This window comes from Scyliorhinus canicula, chromosome 17 (assembly GCF_902713615.1).
Source record: "Scyliorhinus canicula chromosome 17, sScyCan1.1, whole genome shotgun sequence".
NCBI classification, from domain to species: Eukaryota; Metazoa; Chordata; class Chondrichthyes; order Carcharhiniformes; family Scyliorhinidae; genus Scyliorhinus; species Scyliorhinus canicula.
In genome coordinates this window covers 113,604,589-113,625,345 of record NC_052162.1, presented here as the reverse complement: position 1 = coordinate 113,625,345, position 20,757 = coordinate 113,604,589, and the positions used below count along the sequence as shown (strand labels likewise).

At 47.1% G+C, this 20,757-nt stretch overlaps 1 protein-coding gene and 1 long non-coding RNA gene across 2 annotated transcripts in view; one reads left to right on the top strand and one right to left on the bottom strand.

The window, feature by feature from the left end:
• Nucleotides 1-10,761, bottom strand: part of LOC119952156 (oocyte zinc finger protein XlCOF6-like) — a gene marked incomplete at its 5' end in the record, with an annotated part of 43,757 nt that extends 32,996 nt beyond the window's left edge. The window contains one exon of the mRNA XM_038775750.1: nt 9,671-10,761. Coding sequence (XP_038631678.1) covers nt 9,671-10,761 — 1,091 coding nt within the window. The remainder of the gene's footprint in view (nt 1-9,670) is intronic.
• Nucleotides 10,762-13,233: 2,472 nt separating this feature from the next.
• On the top strand, nt 13,234-20,320 carry LOC119952256. The gene is made up of 3 exons (XR_005457796.1): nt 13,234-13,323; nt 13,488-13,896; nt 20,121-20,320. It is a non-coding gene; the product is annotated as an uncharacterized LOC119952256 (long non-coding RNA).
• The last annotated feature ends 437 nt before the right edge of the window (nt 20,321-20,757 follow it).

The following is a 20,757-nucleotide window of genomic DNA, read 5'->3' as shown; positions in this document are numbered from 1 at the left end:
AACACTATAACTTTCGCTTTGAAGCAGCCGCCGCCATTGTGTTTCCAATGAGCCTGGAAAAGAATCTGAATCAGATGACGATTCTTTGCTCGCTGGCTTCTTCAAACTTGGTTTCTTGGACATTTCCACAGTATGGGAGCTTTATCCCATTGCCAAATTTGAAATATCCCCAAATCCCCGCAAATACCTGGTGAAAAAGATGGAAAACAAAGTCCCCGGATGAGAGCTGCCTCATATGCGGCCGCTCCCGACATGTCGCAACCGGAGTCCCCGTGTGTTCTGAATTTCTGTCCTGTACTGACACTGATGTCTTTTGTAAATTGTTTTTACAGGATATTAGAAAAGGAGGTATTACAAACAGATATCTCAAACTAAACGTCTCGATCAGACTGAGTCGATTCATCAGGGCCTGAACATCATCAGACTTTGAATCTAGAAGGAGAAATGTTTGTCTCGTCTGTCAGCTTGAGAAGATTTTAAACATCAGTGTGACTGGAAAAGCACCGAGACACACACACCCGAGTGAGAGTGTTCCAGAGCACTGACTGTGGAAAGAGCTTTAACCAGTTACACTGCCTGAAAAAACATCACACCATTCACAGCAGGGAGGGACCGTACACGTGTTCTGTGTGAACTGATTGTCCAACCTGGAGAGACACGAGGAAGCCCAAAATATGGAGAAACTATGGAAATGTGGGGACTGTGGGAAGGGATTCACAGTCCCATCTGCACTGGAGATTCATCGACGCATTCACACTGGGGAGAGACCATTCACCTGCTCTCAGTGTGGGAAGGGATTAATTTCCACATCCAGCCTGCAGATACACCAGCGAGTTCACACTGGGGAAAAGCCGTTCACCTGCTCACAGTGTGAGAAGGGATTCACTCAGTTGATCAGCCTGCAGATGCACCAGCGAACTCACACCGGGGAGAGGCCGTTCACCTGCTCTCAGTGTGGGAAGGGATTTGCTCAGTTAGATAACCTGCAGTCACACCAACGCGTTCACACTGGGGAGAGGCCGTTCACCTGCTCTCAGTGTGGGAAGGGATTCACTCAGTTATCCCACCTGCAGACACACAAGCGAGTTCACACTGGGGAGAGGCCATTCACCTGCTCTCAGTGTGGGAAGGGATTCACTCAGTTATGCCATTTGCAGGCACATCAGCGAGTTCACACGAGGGAGAGTTTGTTCACCTGCTCTGAATGTGGAAAGGGATTCCGTGATTCATCGTATCTGCTGAGACACCAACAAGTTCACAAGTGATTACAGGGGTTGGATTCTGCTGTTATTGTTTCTGTTCTCAATTACATCCAGGACTGCATTTTGTTAATTCTGACAGTTGGTCAATGGGGATGGTTGGAGAGTTTCCTCTGCTGGACTGGCCGGTCTCACGACTTTGACTCCAGTGGGCTGATGCTCTTTGAGCCTTGTTGCGAATACCTGGTTTCAAATTTCACAAGGATCACAGATTGAAAGTTGGTTTGTAAGTTGGAAGATGTTTCCTTCTCATTTCTGTTTGGATCCTCCTAAAGCATGCCACCTTGCCATGGAGATGGGCCATGGAGGGTACATGGTTCTTTTGTTTAATTTATCTCTGTGTTTCTTGCAGAAGAAAATTATCAAGGTATGGGGGCAGGTTGTCTGACATGGATAGAGAAACAACATTAAATGGTGTGATGGGAGATGGGCAATAACTAATATTTCAGGGGATTGGTTAGCTCAGATGGCTGGTTTGTGATACTGAGCGACACCAACAGCGTGGGTTCAACTGCCGTACCGGCTGAGATCATCCATGAAGGCCCAGCCTCTTCAACATTGCCACTCGTCTGAGGTGTGGTGACCTTCAGATTAAATCACCACCAGTCAGCTTGGATTCGTTCCTGCTCACAAAAGCAAAACCTACATTTGTTTTCAATTCCCCCACAATAAACAATAACATTCTATTAGCTTTCCTAATTACTTGCTGTACCTGTATACTCGCCTTTTGTGATTCATGCTCTTGGACACCCAGATCCCTCTGAATCTCAGAGCTCTGCAATCTCTCACCATTTAGATAATAAGCTTTTTTATTCTTCCTGCCAAAGTGGACATTTCCACATTTTCCCACATTATTCTCCATTTGACGGATCTTTTCCCACTCACTTAACCTATCTATATCTCTTTGTAATCTCCTTATTTCCTCTTCACAATTTACTTTCCTACCTATGGGGCAGCACGGTAGCACAAGTGTATAGCACTGTGGCTTTACAGTGCCAGGGTCCCAGGTTCGATTCCACGCTGCGTCACTGTCTCTGCGGAGTCTGCACGTTCTCCCCGTGTCTGCGTGAGTTTCCTCCAGGTGCTCTGGTTTCCTCCCACAGTGCAAAGACATGGTGGTTAGGTGGATTGGCCATGATAAATTCGTGTCGCGTCTTTTCGTCCGACGTCACTTCGTCCAACGACACTTCGTCCACGTCTTTTGGTCCAACGTCTTTTTGTCCGCCCGTCTTTTGGTCCAACGTCACTTCGTCCAATTACCCAATTACAAATTAACTCCGTATAAAACCATTTAATTGATAGAATGCAAGTACAATACAGCAAGTGAATTTAATTGCTAAAATGCATGTAATTGATAAAATGCAAGTAAAATGCAAGCTGAAAAATGCAGTTAAAAAGTTAAAAAATCTAAAAATGCAGTTAAAAAGATCTAAAAGTTTACTAAGGATGAATTCCCGAAATTACTTAAAATTGATGTAAATTGTAAGCAACATTCCTCAAAAAATCAATTTTCGCTGTAGAATCATATTCAACGACCAATCTTTTGAGGCGTTCAGTTATTTTCTTATATCGCGTACATGAAGTCGACTGATCTCCCCGAAGAATTTGAGCCTTTTTGCCTATTATTAACCCTTCCTCTTCCTTCAGAGTTTTGATTAACCTCCAGATATTCAAATGAGCTCCACCCGCCGAACGCTTTATCGCAGAATGAAACCCCTCAGCAGCATTATTTGTTCTCGGTAGATCTTGTAGAACACGCTGATTAACATTCCATACAGCTGTCGGGAATGTAGGTGTTTCTCTCCTTCGTCTGGCACCACGTCCTCTCACAATGCCTATGTAAGTCAAGTCGAAGTAAACAATGAATTCAGCAGGTATTTCTTCATCGTCTATCAAATCTTCATAAGCCATCTTTCCATCAGCCACCTTCCGTTTACTCTTCGTTGACACAATGAACTTTGCCATTTCGGGATGGGCGAATTCGGGATTAGGAAAGAGACCGATAATATCTATCCTTTAACGAGGCTCGTTAAAGGAAAGAGACCGGTAATAAAGATCCTTTATTGTATATTATACCTTGCTATGTGCATTAGAGAAGATTTCTATTTACAAAAGTTAAAATGGAGTGGAGTGCTACTAAGCAAGTTACAAAAAGTCAAGTTACAAAAAGTCTTTCACAAAAAAAATCATCGGACAAAATGACGTTGGACCAAAAGACGGGCGGACAAAAAGACGTTGGACCAAAAGACGTGGACAAAGTGTCGTTGGACGAAATGACGTCGGACGAAAAGACATAGCACCGATAAATTGCCCTTAGTGACCAAAAAAAGGTTAGATGGGGTTACAGGGACAGGGTGGAAGTGAGGGCTTAACTGGGTCGGTGCAGACTCAATGGGCCGAATGGCCTCCTGCACTGTATGTTCTATCTTTGTATCAGAGGAGCAGGAGTTGGCCATTAAGCCCACTCCATCATTCAATACGATCATGGCTGATCATCCACTTCAATGCCTTTTTCCCCACACTATCCCCATCTCCTTTTGTATTATTGGTATTTAGAAATCTGTCAGTCTCATCTTTAAACACACTCAGTGACTGAGCTCCCACAGCCCTCTGGGGTAGAGAATTCCAAAGATTCAGAACCCTCTGAGTAAAGAAATGTCTCCTCCGAGACCCGTCCTAAGTGGCTTCCTCCTTATTTTGAAATTGTGTCCCCTGGTTCCAGACTCCCCAACCAGGGGAAACATCTCACCTGCACCCACCCTGTCTATTCCTTTATGGATTTTGTAAGTTTCAATGAGATCACTTCTCATTATTTGAAACTCTAGAGAATACAGGTCAGGTTTCCCCAATCTCTCCTCAAAGGGCAGCCCTGCCATCCCCGGAACAAGTCTGGTGAATGTTTGTTGCGCTCCCACTCTGGCGATAAGGGCAGTAAAACTGTACTCAGTCCTCCAGCTGCGGTCTGACCAAGGTTCTACACAACAGGTACATTCTGGTCGGTCTCACCACTTTGCTTCCAGTGGGGCTGATGCTCTTTGAGCTTTGGAGTGGACGTTGCTGCTGAAATGATCCACAAGAGATAATGAAGGACATTTATTTTGTCCTGGATAGTATGGGAGAGGCGGTGACCTTGTGGTATTGTTGCTGGATTAGTAATCCAGAGACCCAGGGTAATGCTCTGGGGTCCCAGGTTCAAATCCTGTCAGGGCAGATGGTGAAATTTGAATTCAATAATAATATGGAATTAAAAGCCTAATGATGACCATGAAACCATTTTGAACCCATCTGGTTCACTGATATCCCTCAAAGAAGGAAATCTGCCCATCCTTACCCAGTCTGGCCCACATGTGACTCCAGACCCACACAGATGCAGTTGACTAACTGTCCCTCACTGAAATGACCCAGCAAGTTTAAGGGCAATTATGAATGGGCAACAAATTCTGGCCCAGCCAGCGATACCCACATCCCAAGAAATAATATTTTATCCAACCACGACAGGTAGATCTAAAATAAATACATTTGTCTCTGTTCCATTGAGTCTACAGCACAGGGCCAGGCCAGTCGGCTCAATTGGTCTCTGTCAGTATTTATATCAGCTCCAATAAACACATGGTGCTGGAGCATCTCGGTGTTGCTCTTTTATAACCGCAGTGTGTGCTTACCCCGTATGGTGGACAAATGATCACACAAGTATTTCAGTTCAATCACAGTTTGTTTATTAGACATAAGGTTATATACTTAAGTAATCACGCGTTCGTGCACACTAAGACTATAACTATCAATTTAAATGACCTTGACTTAACTTCCAAATGACCGGCTGGTGTAGGGTAGATATGGCCTTATCTGTTTCCTCACTTATGGCAGCTGGAGTTCGAGTAGGTTGCCTGTGCTTGATGGTCGTCCTTTGGTAGATGTCACGGGTCCATGAACTTGGCTGATGTAAGTAGCTGTGCTGCAGTCAGAGGTCAGGTGCAGAGCCGGTCCAAAAGAGAGAGAAATGATGGCCGCACTGCCTTTTAAACAGCTTAAGTTTTCGCCAACCCTTTCATGGGTGGTTTCTGGGTCACTGTCCATCAATTCCTCAGGGCTCCACCCTCTGATCGTTCACATCCAATCAGGGGCTGCCACATCACTTCTGGGGTGGCACTCAGTGGCTAATCCTGGGAGGGCTCCGAGCAGGGCCTTGGTGCCTTTCCGTCTGGAAGATGATGTGATGGACAAGATTGTCCATTGTTCCTTTAATTGCCTTTCAATGGCCCATTTGCAGCTGTGAGTTTCTGCATAAGTCTGGACTGCGGTTTGCAAATATACAAACTGCAGCTTGTCTGTGTCCCAAGCCTGGCCACACCATCATTCTTTGCGGCATTTTAGATGACCATATAGGTAACAGTGATCATAATATTATAGGGAAGTCAATGTTTATTCATTTTAATAGCTTTTGTTAGTTATGTTCAGTTATCACAGAATCATGGTATATGAAACAATTCACTCAATCCGAAATTGCACAATGTGAGTCTCTGTCTTCAGGTGCACTCGTCCTTGACAAACGACTTGTGCCATATTGTCTGAGGCCAAAGTAGGTTAAGTTTTATGGTTTTACCACAGGACTAGTGCTGAATGAAAATCTGTTACATTTTATTGCAGGATTTGGGGATACACGTTTCTAGTAGTTTAATTCTGTCAATGCTGGAGAAATTCTGTGTCTTAAATTGTGTTCACTTTTCAACTTGCAGCAAAGTTGTCACTTTCCTTCAAATTCGACAACAGATTTTCTCCATTGGTGTGGGTTTTATTCTCAGTTTCTGTAATGGTGTTGTGGTTATGTCATTTCTGTGACTTATTTCTCAGAAATATGTAATTTATGAATGAAAATGGTATTTTGTAATGTGTGTCTTGTTACTTAAACTTTAACAAACCAATCATCTTTATGGATTTATTTTTTGTGTTCAGTAGGAATTACTGTATTAGTTTAGGTTTGTGTATCTTGTGTACTTTCAGTTATTTATATTTAAGTAACTTGCTTCAGTCATCAGCAGTCACTAAGAAGTTACACATGACACCTAAAGATGTATCATCTCAGCACGGTGGCACAATGGTTAGCACAGCCTCTTCACAGCGTCAGGGACCCGGGTTCAATTCTGGCCTTGTGTCACTGTCTGTGTGTCCCTGTGTCTGCGTGGGTTTCTTCTGGGTGCTCCAGTTTCCTCCAACAGTCCAAAGATGTGCAGGTTAGGTGGGGTTAGGGTGCGGACTGGGCCTAGATAAGGTGTTCTTTCAGAGGGTCGGTGCAGACTTGATGGGCTGAACGGCCTCTTTCTGCACTGTAGGGATTCAGTGGTTCTATGGTATCAGTTAGGATGATGAGCCTGACGAATATTAATCATGAGGAAGTGACACCACAATGAGAAAGTGACATCACACATCAGCAACGTGACCGATATCCTTCAGAGTCCAATCAGACATTGATCGTGCCCCATTTAACCAATCAGGAACTGATCATGGGCTGCTTGGGCCAATCAGAACCACAGGTTCACTACCATCAGACCATGTGTAGAGGTAATTGCTGGAAAGGGTTAATGAGCTACAATTCTCTGGAGCTCGACACGCAACACAACATGAAGTAAGAGGATGGACTTCAGTCAACAGAACAAGAGATATCGCCACAGTCACCCAGAAGTCGCGAGCTGGTGATCCAGAGTGAAAGGACTGATCCACTGCCTTGGTTGAGTATTGTGATTGAATTGGCAAGTCAATTAAAAGTAGAGGTGTCGGTTAAATTTAGGAAGGGACATACATATTATATATTAGTTGAGTGCCTGGGTCTGTTATAAACACAGGACAGCGGGCAGCACGGTTGTGCAGTGGGTTAGCCCTGCTGCCTCATGGCGATGTGGTTCCAGGTTTGATCCCAGCCCTGGGTCACTGTCTGTGTGGTGTATGCACATTCTCCCCGTGTTTGGGTGGGTTTCGCCCCCACAACCCAAAGATGTGCAGGCTAGGTGGACTGGCCATGATAAATTGCCCCTTAATTGGAAAAAATGAATTGGGTGTTCTAAAAATTAAAAAAATAAACACAGGAGAGCTCATGAGCAAGTAGTCCAGGACGAGTAGCACTTTCTGATGGGGACACCGGTCTGGAGAGGATGTGGTTGCAGTTCGAGCATGAGAGGGACTTAAAAACATGAAGATGTGGGAAAGGGAAGAAAAGATAGAGAGGGAGAGGAGAAGTGAGGGAGGGAGAAGAAAGAGAGAGAGAGAGAGAGAGAGAATTACGGTTGGAGTTAAAGGCAGAAGTGAGGAAAGTTAAAAAGGAGGAGTAACCCTTCCCAGTCCAAATCCTAATGGGGATATTTTTAAATTTATACAGGCCCTACCAAAATTTGAGGGGAAAGATGTAGAAATATTCTTCATGGCATTTGAGAAAATAGCAACTCAAATAGAGTTGATGAAGGAAGAGACAGCATTCCTCACGCAAAGTAAACTGATGGGGAAGTGCAGGAAGTTTATACTTCCCTGTCAGAGGGGTTGTCTCACGGTTACAACAAGATAAAGACTATTCTGGGTGTATTTCAATTAGTTTTGGAGGCATTGAGGCAAAACCTTTGGAATTTAAGGAAACAACAAGGACAGACTGAAACTGAATTTGAAAAGGTTAAACAGGACAATTTTAATCAGTGGGTATGAGCATCGGGTGTTGCAACCAGCTATGGTGCTCTCAGTAAAATCATTCTCCCAGAAGAATTTAAGAATTCAATAACTTCTGTGATAAGAATCCACACTGAAGACCAAAGGGGGATGACCGCTAGACAAGCAGCAATAATGCCTGACCATTATGAGCTGATCGATAAATCTAAATCTTTGTTCCGTCACCCCCATAATTTGGTTAAGGATAGGAAGTGGGAGAGTGAAAGGAAGAGAGGTAGCCAAGGTAAGGAATAGATAGCTGGGAATGCTTGGAGGTCGTCTCCTCAGACCAGGAAGGAAGGGGCTGAGCGTGGAGGTGAGGCTCAAAGGTCTCAGTGTTACTGTTCCAATAAAGTGGGAAGCATTCGTACAGCCTGTTGGACGTTGTGAGGAAAGCCCATGGGACTTGTTGAGATTCATAAGGAGGATTTTGAAAAGGGATTAAAAGTGGAGGATAGCACAGAGCGGACAGTAGTTCTAAGTGGAATTAGGAGACCTGAGGTAAACTCTGCTGTGGAAGCAGGTGTGGTGAATGAGGTCGATGAGAGATATGCAGGGCTTTGATCTGAGAGGAAGATCACCCCATTTTCATCAAATGATGGAGCCAAACCCAAAATTCTTTCAAGGGTCACAGGTCCCACACAAACTCTCTCGCTGGAGAGGGATTTGTTTTTTCCTCTGGAGAGTTCAATGAAAGCTAAGGGACTGGAATCTCCGCTGTCAGGATTCTCCGTTTCACCGGCAGCCTGGGGAATTCCCGATGGCGTGGGGCTGCCCACAATGGGAAACCCCATTGGCCGGCTGGTGAGATAAAGAATCCCGGGGGCCCGCTGCAACAGATTTCCGGTATGGCGGGACGGAGAATCCTGCCCAAGGTATTGGTGAATGGGATAAGTGGAGATTATATCCCAGTTCCACTGTATAAACTACAATTGGAGTGTGATTTATTGTCAGGTCCTCTGGTTGTTAGAGTGGTTAAGAAGTTGCCTGTAGACAGAGTAGACTTACTTTTGGGGAGTGATTTGGCAGTTGTGAAGGTTGTAGCTTCACCCATGATTGCAGAGAGTCTGAGGGAAGAAAAGGAGTCAAAACAGTTCCAGGAACAGTTTCCAGATATTTTTCCGTCATGTGTGGTGACCAGGGCAATGGCTAAACAAAGTTCATCGCCAGAGATTAAAGTCACGCCACAATCAGATGGTAGAGCAGCCAAAACTATCCTTGAGAATTAGGATAATTGTGAGGAAGTATTTGCTAGGACTTCATTAACTGCGGCCCAAGACGCAGACCCAGAGTTATGTAGATTCGCACAGTTAGGTCTCATGGAAGTTGAGGCTGAAATGGCTCCAAAGTGTTATTACATTGAGAACGGAGTTCTGAGGAGGAAGTGGAGACAGCCTCATATACCTGTGGTTGAGGAGTGGATGTTTGTTCATCAGATATCCCAAATATTGTGGGAAATACTGCGGGTAGCACGAGATACCAACGGCAGGATTTATGGAAATTCGGAAAATCCAGGCATCAGTCAACAGGTATTCTTCCTGGCCAGGACGGCAAAGACTGTAGTGCGATTCTCTCGAATTGGTCGTACCTGTCAGGTAATAGGTAAACCACAACACAGGATTAAACCCGTGCCTTTAATACCCAGACCAGTGTTTTAAGAACTGTTTATTCGGGTATTGGTGAGTTGCAGAGGATCGTTGTGTAAAATGAAGGCAGGGCTGAGCGGCCTCTCCCCTGTGTGAACTCGCTGATGTCTCTCCAGGTTGGATAATTGAGTGAATCCCTTCCCACACTGAGAGCAGGTGAACGGCCTCTCCCCAGTGTGAACTCGCTGGTGTGTCTGCAGGATGGATAATTGAGTGAATCCCTTCCCACATTGAGAGCAGGTGAATGGCCTCTCCCCAGAATGTACTCGCTGGTGTCTCTGCAGGGTGGATGTTTGAGTGAATCCCTTCCCACATTGGCAGCAGGTGAATGGCCTCTCCCCAGTGTGAACCCGCTGATGTTTCTGCAGAGTGGATGAATGACTGAAACCCTTCCCACACTGCGGGCAGGTGACTGGCCTCTCCCCAGTGTGAACTCGCTGGTGTCTCTGCAGGGTGGATGAATCACTGAATCTCTTCCCACACTGAGAGCAGGTAAATGGCCTCTCGCTGGTGTGAACCCGCTGGTGTGTCTGCAGGGTGGAGGAATCACTGAATCCCTTCCCACAATGAGGGCAGGTGAATGGCCTCTCCCCAGTGTGAACTCGTTGATGTCTCTGCAGATTAGACGACTGAGTAAATCGCTTCCCACACTGAGAGCAGGTGAACGGCCTCTCCCCAGTGTGAACTCGCTGATGTGTCTGCAGGGTGGATGAATCACTGAATCCCTTCCCACACTGAACACAGGTGAACGGTCTCTCCCCAGTGTAAATTCGCTGGTGTGACTGCAGGCTGGATAACCGCGTGAATCTCTTCCAACACTGAGGGCAAGTGAACGGTCTCTCCCCAGTGTGAACCCGTTGGTGTATCTGTAGGTTGGATGACTGAATAAATCCCTTCCCACACTGAGGGCAGGTGAACGGCTTCACCCCAGTGTGAACTCGCTGATGTCTCTGGAGGTTGGATGAATCACTGAATCCTTTCCCACACTGAGAGCAGGTGAATAGTGTTTCCCCCGTGTGAACTCGCTGGTGTGACTGCAGACAGACTAAATGAGTGAATCCCTTCCCACACACAGAGCAGGTGAATGGCCTCTCCCCAGTGTGAATACGTCGATGAGTTTCCAGCGCAGATGGGACTCTGTATCCCTTCCCACAGTCCTCACATTTCCAAGGTTTCTCCATGTTTTGTTACTCCTTGTGTCTCTCCAGGTTTCCTGGTCAGTTGAAGCCTCGTCCATACACAGAACACGTGTACAATCTCTCCCCGCTGTGAATGGTGTGATGTTTATTCAAGCTGTGTAACTGGTTAAAGCTCTTTCCACAGTCAGTGCTCTGGAACACTCTCATTCGGGTGTGTGTGTCTCGGTGCTTTTCCAGTCACACTGATGTTTAAAATCTTTTGAAGTCAACAAATCGGTAAACCATTCTCCCTCTGGATTCAAAGACCAATGACATTTAGGCCCCGATAAATTGAGTGAGTCTGTGAGACCGAGACATGATGTTTGAGATTTCTGTGTGTAATTCCTCCTCTTCTAATATCCTGTAAAACAGTTTGGAAAAGACATTGCAGTCAGCATAAGATTGAAATTCAGAACAGACAATTCTACTTACAATGGAACATTCTTTCCTCGCCCATTCCCCCAAAGCTGTAAATCTCCATCCCACACACTCTCCCTCCATTCTCACTCTGCTGTATCTGATATTCACACTCCCAATTCTCCTGAAGGTGCTGATTCAGGCTGATTAACAGATCCATGCTCACTGCTGCCTGTCCTGGACACGGAAACCATAACAAATCGGAGTTGCAGTTGGCCATTCGGCCCATCGAGCCTGCTAACCATTCAATGAGATCATTGGCCGATCTACCTCAGCACCATTTTCTCACACTATCCCCCATATCCTTTGATATCTTCAATATCTAGAAACCTATCAATCTTTGTCTTGGAAAAACTTGATGACTGAGGCTCCACAGTGCTCTGGGGTACAGAATTCCAAAGCTTCACAACATCCTCGAGTGAAGAAATCCCTCCTCATCTCAGCTTTCTTTCCATTTTCCCACCTGTTCCCCATAACCTTCTTCAATCAGAAACCTATCCAACTAATCCGTAAAAATATTCAATGACCCTCGCCCTCCCTGTGGAAGAGAAATCCAGAGACTAACAACCATCTGATGGAAGAACATAGAACATAGAACAGTACAGCACAGAACAGGCCCTTCGGCCCTCGATGTTGTGCCGAGCAATGATCACCCTACTTAAACCCACGTAACCCGTATACCCGTAACCCAACAATCCCCCCATTAACCTTACACTACGGGCAATTTAGCATGGCCAATCCACCTAACCCGCACATCTTTGGACTGTGGGAGGAAACCGGAGCACCCGGAGGAAACCCACGCATACACGGGGAGGACGTGCAGACTCCACACAGACAGTGTCCCAGCCGGGAATCGAACCTGGGACCCTGGAGCTGTGAAGCATTGATGCTAACCACCATGCTACCGTGAGGCCCCAAAAAAATCATTGGAAATATATAACAGAGTTATTATACTATATTAAACAGGTAGAAATAATAATAAATGTGCTTTATTACAGAACTCTGAATAATATATCGAATGTATACCATATAACAACACTAGACATATCATACGGGGTGGCACATTAGCACAGTGTTTGGCACTGTTACTTCACAGCGCCAGGGTCCCAGGTTCGATTCCCAGCTTGGGTCACTGTCTGTGTGGAGTCTGCACGTTCTCGCCATGTCTGTGTGGGTTTCCTCCGGGTGCTCCGGTTTCCTCTCACCAGTCCTGAAAGACGTGCTCCTTAGGTAAATTGAACATTCTGAATTCTCCCTCCGTGAACCCGAACAGGCACCGGACTGTGGCGACTAGGGGCTTTTCACAGTAACTTCATTGCAGTGCTAATGTAAGCCTACTTGTGACAATAATAAAGATTATTATTATGATTATCTCTGTTCGATATTAATTTACTGTCACCTTAAATGTCAGCCATCTCCTGGGGAAACCAGCCCTTTAATTGTGAACATGAGGAAAGAGTCCATCCTTTTGGACAGACAAATAAATGTGTCAAGCTGAGGGAGCAAAGGATGAGAGAGAGAGACCTGGGCCAAGCTTTCCCGAGTCTGAACCCTCCCTGGATTCACTTCCTTTCCCTTCAGTTGCTGCAAGTGACCAATTGAAGGTGAGAATGAGAAAAGAAATGGAAAGGGGGAGAAAAGAAAGTGTTTTACTCACAGATGTTGGAGACAGGAGGAGGTTTCAGTTTACGTGAAGCTCAATCTTCAATCACTCTCATTGGCTGCAGGACCAGAGTCCTTCCGGTCGTCCAACTCTTCCCATTGGTCAACACCAATACTGGACGGTCAGGAGGTGGGCTCTCCCTCGCACATGCTCAGTTCACCTTCTCCCTTGGACATGCGCAGTCACTGGCCGGGGGGGGGGAATGAGGTGAGCGGCTTCTCGCTCTCGGCGGAGACGTCAGCCGGTTGCCTGGAAACGTTGTCACGAGGAGGGAGAACAATGAGTGGGGACCCGGCTGGGAGCCTGCGCCGAGAATGATTCCTATTGGCTGATTCAGGCTCTCACACAATTAAAGGTTCTGGTTTCCCCAGCAGGTGGCTGACTTTTCAGGAGACAGTAAATTAATATCGGCCAGGAAGCAGTGAGCAGGGATCTGTCAATCAGCCTGAATCAGCACCTTCAGGAGAATTGGGAGGGTGAATATTAGATACAGCAGAGTGAGAATGGAGGGAGAGTGTGTGGGATGGAGATTTACACCTTTTGGGGAATGAGAGAGGAAAGAATGTTCCAGAGAAACTGCAATTGTTCTGAATTTCTACCCTGTACTGACAGTGATACATTTTTAAAACTCCTTTTACAGGATATCAGAAGGAGAGGATTTGCAGACAGAAACCTCACACCAAACATCAGCTGCAGATCTGCTCTATTCATTAGCCTTTCATTGTTGGATAACCATTTGTCTATTCTGTCTGCTGCAGAAAATTTTATGAATCAACATGACTGGAAAAGCACCGAGATACACATACAGCCGAGTGATAGTGTTCCAGAGCACAGAATGGGAAAGAGCTTGAATCAGTTATATAGCTTGAAGAAAACATAAAGAATTGGTGCAGGGAAAGACCCAACACGAGTTGTATGTGGACAAGGCTTCAATAAATGAATTGAATGTTGAGAGGCAGAAAGACACCTGCAAGGAGAAACAATGGAAATATAGGGAATGTGGGAAAGGATTCATATCCCCCACTGAAGCTGGAAATTCACCATTCCTGGTGGGTATTTTTCATCCTATATTAAATTATAAGTTATTGTTTTATTTGTTCATGGATGTGGGCATCGCTGGCTAGGCCAGCATTTATTGCCCATCTCTGAGGACATGTAAGAGTCAACCACATTACTGTGGGGCTGGAATCACATGTAGACCAGAGCAGGTAAGAATGACAGATTTCCTTCCCTAAAGGACACTAGTGAACCAGATGAGGTTTTACAACAATTGACAATTGCTTCATGGTCATCATTGGACTTTTTTTTTTTAAATTTAGATTAGCCAATTATTTTTTCCAATTAAGGGGTAATTTAGCGTGGCCAATCCACCTACTCTGCACATTTTTGGGTTGTGGGGGTGAAACCCACGCAGACACGGGGAGAACGTGCAAACTCCACACGGACAGTGACCCAGAGCCGGGATCGAACCTGGGACCTCAGCGCCGTGAGGCGGTTGTGCTAACCATCATTGGACTTTTAACTCCAGATTTTTATTTAATTCAAATTCCACCATCTGCCCTGGTGGGATTTGAACCCAGGTCCCCAGAGCATCACCCTGGGTCTCTGGATTACTAATACAGCGACAATACCACTACGCCACTGTCTCCACATAATTAGGGGAGGGACTTTGTTGATTTATTGTTTAAATATATAGTATTCTTTTCAAATTAAAAGGGTTTACTCATGGCAGGAGAGCTCAAAGCCATGGTTTGGTCCTCTTGCTCCATGTGGGAATCCAGGTGCATTTCCAGTTCCCGGGACCAGCATTGTGTGCAGGAAGTGTGTCCAGCTGCAGCTCCTGAAAGCTCAGGTTTCAGAGCTGGAACGGCGGCTGTGGAGCATCCATGAGTCTGAGAGCATCGTGAGGCATGTTCAGAGAGGTGGTCACACCGCAGCTGAAGGAACTTGAGGAAGGAAGGGAATGGGTGACCGCCAGGCAGTCCAAGAGAAAGAGACAGGTAGTTCAGGAGTCTCCTGGGGTCCCCCTCGCTAATCGGTATTCCATTTTGGAGGCTGATAAGGCTGGTTCCTCCAGGGAGTATGAACAGAGGCAAGTTTCTGGCACCACAAGCAGCCTGTCTGTACAGGAGAGGGGAAAGAGAGGAAGAGCAATAACAATAGGGCATCCTTTTGTATCTGAAAACCTCAGATATGTCAACCAGTATTTTAATCAAAGTTCTACCCAGGTGTCTTTTAATAGTGAGGAGAACAAAGGGCAAAATACAATCTTTATTGAACAAAGTTAATCCGTAAAGTAACCCAAGTTTGTATACAAGAAATATCCAGGATTCAGCTCTACTACCCACAAAGGTGGCTGGATTGATCTGTAGATCCAATCCTCAAGCCTCTCTGGTCCATCATCACTAAGTTAGTCTCGCTGGCAGCTTCCTCCCTCCTTCCTTCTCTGGTCAGTCTGGGGTTGGTCAGGGTCATCTCCAACATCAGGTTTTCACTGCTGGTGTGCTTTGGACATCTATTTTTATCCTCCTTCCTCCCCGCCTTTTCCAGAAACTACTCTGGCTTCTGGCCAATGAGATCTCGGGAGAGGGTCCCAACAGCCAATGGGTTTCTTGATGTCTGCTTGACAGGAGACTGAGCCCCGCCCCCAGGTGTCCACCTCTGTGGTGTTTGCTGGCACATAACCTGTTGTTCTGGGTGCACAAGAGTCTGGCTCGATCTGGGACACTGACAATGGGCTTGTGCAATGAATAGAGTGCAATGATCTGTTGATGGCGAGTTGGTAGGGCAGTTCCAGACATGTCGGAGTCTGTATATTCGAACTTGACCAAGTTTGAATTCCCAGCAGGCCATTTGCTGGTGCTGACTCGTTTAACTTAAAATGGCCAATTCTTTAATTTCGGATTTCCAATTTTAATGGAGCTTAAAACTAGGCCGGCTAGGTCACCACAGTCCCTCCTTTTGATTCAGTGAGCATCAGTGAACATTTAAGGGTCAATAAATTAATATCGGCCAGAGATATGTCGAGTGTTGTTATATGGTACAGATTAGATATATTATTTATGGTTCAGTACAGTCAAGAGATAGGGATGAAAGGGCGGCTAGGCAGCAGCTGGTCAACTCCATACTGGAGGTAGATCGCAAATACTCCGAGGCCCCGACCGTAGAGCTCCTGGCGGAGAGGAAAGAGTTACAAAGGAACTTCGATCTGCTCTCCACCAGGAAAGCAGTGCATCAACTCCGCCAGGCATGTGGGTCCCTATACGAACACGGAGACAAAGCCGGCCGCGTGCTGGCACACCAGCTGAGAAAGCAGGCGGCCACCAGAGAAATTGTGCAAAGCAGGGACATTCGGGGCACATTAGAAACGGAACCAGAAAAGATCAACAAAGCATTCAGGGCCTTTTACCAAGGGCTGTACACCTCAGAGCCCCCAAGTGGGGAGTTCGGGATGAAACGGTTCCTTGATGGACTGGACATTCCAGTCGTGGGGGAGGGCAGAAAACGGGAACTGGAAGCACCACTAGCACTGGGAGAAATCATGGACAGCATTAGCTCCATGCAGGCAGGGAAGGCGCCGGGACCAGATGGGTTCCCGGCGGACTTCTACAAAAAATTTGCGACAGCACTAGCCCCGCATCTTTGGGAGATGTTCACAGACTCTCTAGCCAGGGGCACACTGCCACCCACGTTAGCACAGGCCTCAATCTCGCTGATACCTAAGAAGGACAAAGACCCAACGGAATGTGGGTCATACCGACCAATCTCACTTCTGAACCCGGGTGCCAAAATACTGGCCAAGATCTTAGCCAAAAGGCTGGAAGACTGCGTGCCAGAGATGGTAGCAGAAGACCAGACAGGCTTCGTCAAAGGTAGACAGCTTACTTCGAACATTAGGCGCCTGCTGAAAGTGATAATGACCCCACCCGGGGAGAGAACACAAGAGGTGATCGTCTCCCTAGATGCAGAAAAGGCCTTCGACAGGGTCGAATGGAAATACCTCATAGAGGTACTGGAGCGGTTCGGGCTTGGAACAGGATTCACCTCCTTGGCGAGCGTACGGACAAACAACACCAACTCCCGATACTTCCAGCTGCACAGGGGCACCAGACAAGGATGCTCACTGTCCCCGCTGCTGTTCGCTCGAGCGATCAAACCACTAGCAATTGCGCTCAGAGCGGCAAAAAGCTGGAGGGGGACCCGAAGGGGCGGCAGAGAGCAGAGAGTCTCACTCTATGCAGATGATCTGCTCCTCTACATTTCGGACCCACAAAGCAGCATGAACGGAATCATTGCGCTCCTGAAAGAGTTTGGTGCCTTCTCGGGCTACAAACTCAATATGAGCAAAAGCGAGATCTTCCCGGTACACCCACAAGTAGGGGGGGCAGCACTAACGGGACTGCCGTTTAAACAAGCCCGACACAAATTCCGCTACTTGGGGATCCAAATAGCCCATGACTGGAAAGGGATCCACAAATGGAACCTCACCAGTCTGACAGAGGAAGTAAAAAAGGACCTGCAAAGCTGGAACACACTCCCGCTCTCCCTCGCGGGGAGAGTCCAGACGATCAAAATGAACGTCCTGCCCAGGTACCTCTTCCTATTCAGATCCATCCCGATCTACATCCCCAAGGCCTTTTTCAAAGAACTAGACAAACTAATCATGGCGTTTGTATTGGAGGGGGGGAGAAGAATGCTCGGATCCCAAAGAAGGTCTTGCAAAAAACAAAATCCACGATGGGGGCTTGCCCTCCCAAACCTACAACTCTACCACTGGATGGCGACGGCCAAGCGAATAAGGGGATGGATCAAAGAGCCAGAAGCCGAGTGGGTGCGCGCGGAGGAGACCTCCTGCGTGGGGACCTCCCTCCGGGCCCTCGTCATGGTGGCACTCCCATCCCCACCCAAACAACATTCCAGCAGCCCGGTGGTAACAGCCACCCTCCAATCCTGGAACCAACTACGGCAACAATTTGGCCTGACCAAAATGTCAGGTAAAGCTCCCACCTGCAACAACCATAGGTTCACGCCAGCGCTGACTGACGCCAACTTCAAAAGGTGGGGACAGGACAGAGGGACACTGACAGTCAGGGACCTATACACAGACGGCAGGATCGCAACACTGGGCGAACTGACAGAGAAATTCCAGCTAGCTAGGGGGAACGAGCTAAGGTACCTGCAATTAAAAAACTTCCTACAAAAGGAGACAAGGACATACCCACAACCACCACGACAGACACTACTGGAAGAGTTACTAGACACAAGCATACTAGACAAAGGAAACTGTAGTGACATGTATGACCGACTGATAGAAGGAGCCGACACCGTACTGGATGCAACAAGAAGGAAGTGGGAGGAGGACCTGGGGATCGAAATAGGGTGGGGACTCTGGAGCGAAACACTGCACAGGGTCACCTCCACCTCCACGTGCGCAAGGCTCAGCCTGACGCAACTAAAAGTGGTACATAGAGCCCACTTAACAAGAACCCGTATGAGGAGGTTCTTCCCAGAGGTGGAGACTTGTGTGAACGGTGCCAAAGAGGCCCGGCCAACCACACCCACATGTTCTGGTCTTGCCCCAGACTTGTGGAGTCCTGGACAGCCTTCTTCGAGGCTATGTCCAAAGTGGTGGGGGTGAGGGTGGAGCCATGCCCGATTGTGGCGGTCTTCGGGGTTTCAGACCAGCTTGATCTATTCCTGGGGAGGAGGGCGGACGCCTTGCCTTTGCCTCCCTGATCGCCCGCCGTAGAATCCTGTTTGGCTGGCGGTCAGCAGCACCGCCCAGAGCTGCAGACTGGCTGTCCGACCTCTCGGAATCTCTCCAAATGGAGAAAATCAAATTCGCATCCGAGGGTCAGACGATGGCTTCCACAGAACGTGGGAGCCGTTCACCCAATTGTTCCGGGACCTGTTTGTGGCCACAAACAAGCAGAAGAGCAGCCAGGTAGCCAAGAAACGGGAAAGTAGCCAAAGCATGAGAGGGAGAGATGGACCGGGAGAGGGACAGCTAAATCTAAGAGGAAGGAAAGGCGAACCACAGGGCTGGGAGGGGTGGGGGGGGAGGGGGGCAGAAGCGGGGAGAGGGGTGGGGCAGAGGAGAAAGACAGGGAACAATAGAGGAGAGCCAGGGAAGGGCAGGGGGGAGGCAGGGAAACGCTAGCATCCACAGAAATAGAGAAAATGGGGAAAACGGGAGGGCCGCAGAAGCGGAAGTGCACGCGAGACGACAACGTCAGCGAAATTCGTCCGGAAGAAGCAAGGGACAACCACGAACGGATGCCAACATATGTGTGTAAATAACTTTGCCAAGGGTACAGAGCTGCCGCTGTTGAGCGGGAGCACAATACCGTCCGCTGACTTTGCGGGGAAAATGAACACTTCAGCAGCAGCGAACAATGGGAGGGGTGAGTGCCCCAATGGGAGGGGGTGGGAGGATTGAGGCTCGTGTGGTAACGTCTAGTGGATTGCTGATGTGTATTCTCTTTATGCACTAGATTAATGTTCACTAAGTTGCTGGTTTAAGATTATTACTATTTAATATAGAAAATTTTGCAAAACCTTAATTTAAAAAAAAACAGCAACGCGGGGGGGGGTGGCAATTTCTTTTCCTTTTTGTAAGGGGCGCATGCTCTATCCTGTTTTAAATTTAGTGTTAATTTGCTAAACTGTATCGTTTAGAGGGTTAAGTTGTTCTGTTCTGTTGGCATGTTGCCCTTCTTTCTTTGTATTATTTTCCTTTTTGGAGGGTTTTGTAAACTTATTGAAAACTTTGAAAAAATACATTTAAAAAAAAGGAGTGAATTCTTCATTCGAGGATGTGGTGAAGCTTTGGAATTCTCTGCTCCAGACGTCTGTCAGCAAGTATTTTCCATTTCGCGATTGATAGGTTTCGAGATAGTGAAGATATCGAGGGATATGGGAGATAGTGTGGGAAAATGGCATTGAGGAGATCAGCGATTGAGCTCAATAAAGGGTTCAGCAAGTTTAATGGGCCGAATGGCCAACTGCAGCTCCTATTTGTTATGGTCTCTGTGTCCAGGACAGGAAGCAGTGAGCAGGGATCTGTCAATCAGCCTGAATCAGCACCTTCAGGAGAATTGGGAGGGTGAATATTAGATACAGCAGAGTGAGAATGGAGGGAGAGTGTGAGGGATGGAGGTTTACATCGTTTGGGGAATGAGAGAGGGAAGAATGTTCCATCGGAAGCAGAATTGTCTGTTTTGAATTTCTGTCCTGTACTGACAGTGATGACTTTTGTCAATTGTTTTTCCAGGATATTAGAAGAGGATGAATTACAGACAGAAATCTCAAATGTCACGTCTTGATCTGGCAGAATCACTTGATTCCTTGGGACACAGAAGCAGGTGAGAGTGTTCCAGAGCACTGACTGTGGAAAGAGCTTCAACCAGTTACACAGCCTGAAAAAAACATTGCACCATTCACAGCGGGGAGGGACTGTACACGTGTTCTGTGTGTCGGTAAGGTTTCGATTGTCCAACCTGGAGAGACACAAGGAGAACCAAAACATGGAGAAACCGTGGAAATGTGGGGATTGTGGGAAGGGATTCGTTCAGTTATCCGGCCTGAAGACACACCAGCGAGTTCACACTGGGGAGAAACCGTTCACCTGCTCTCAGTGTGGGAAGGGATTCAGTGATTCCTCCAACCTGCGGAGACACCAGCGAGTTCACACTGGGGAGAAGCCGTTCACCTGCTCTTGGTGTGAAAAGAGATTCACTCAGTTAGCCAGCCTGCAGACACACCAGCGAGTTCACACTGGGGAAAGGCCGTTCACCTGCTCTCAGTGTGGTAAGGGATTCACTCAGTTATCCAGCCTGCAGAGACACCAACGAGTTCACACTGGGAAACCGCGTCCGTTCAGCTGCTCTCAGTGTGGGAAGGGATTTATT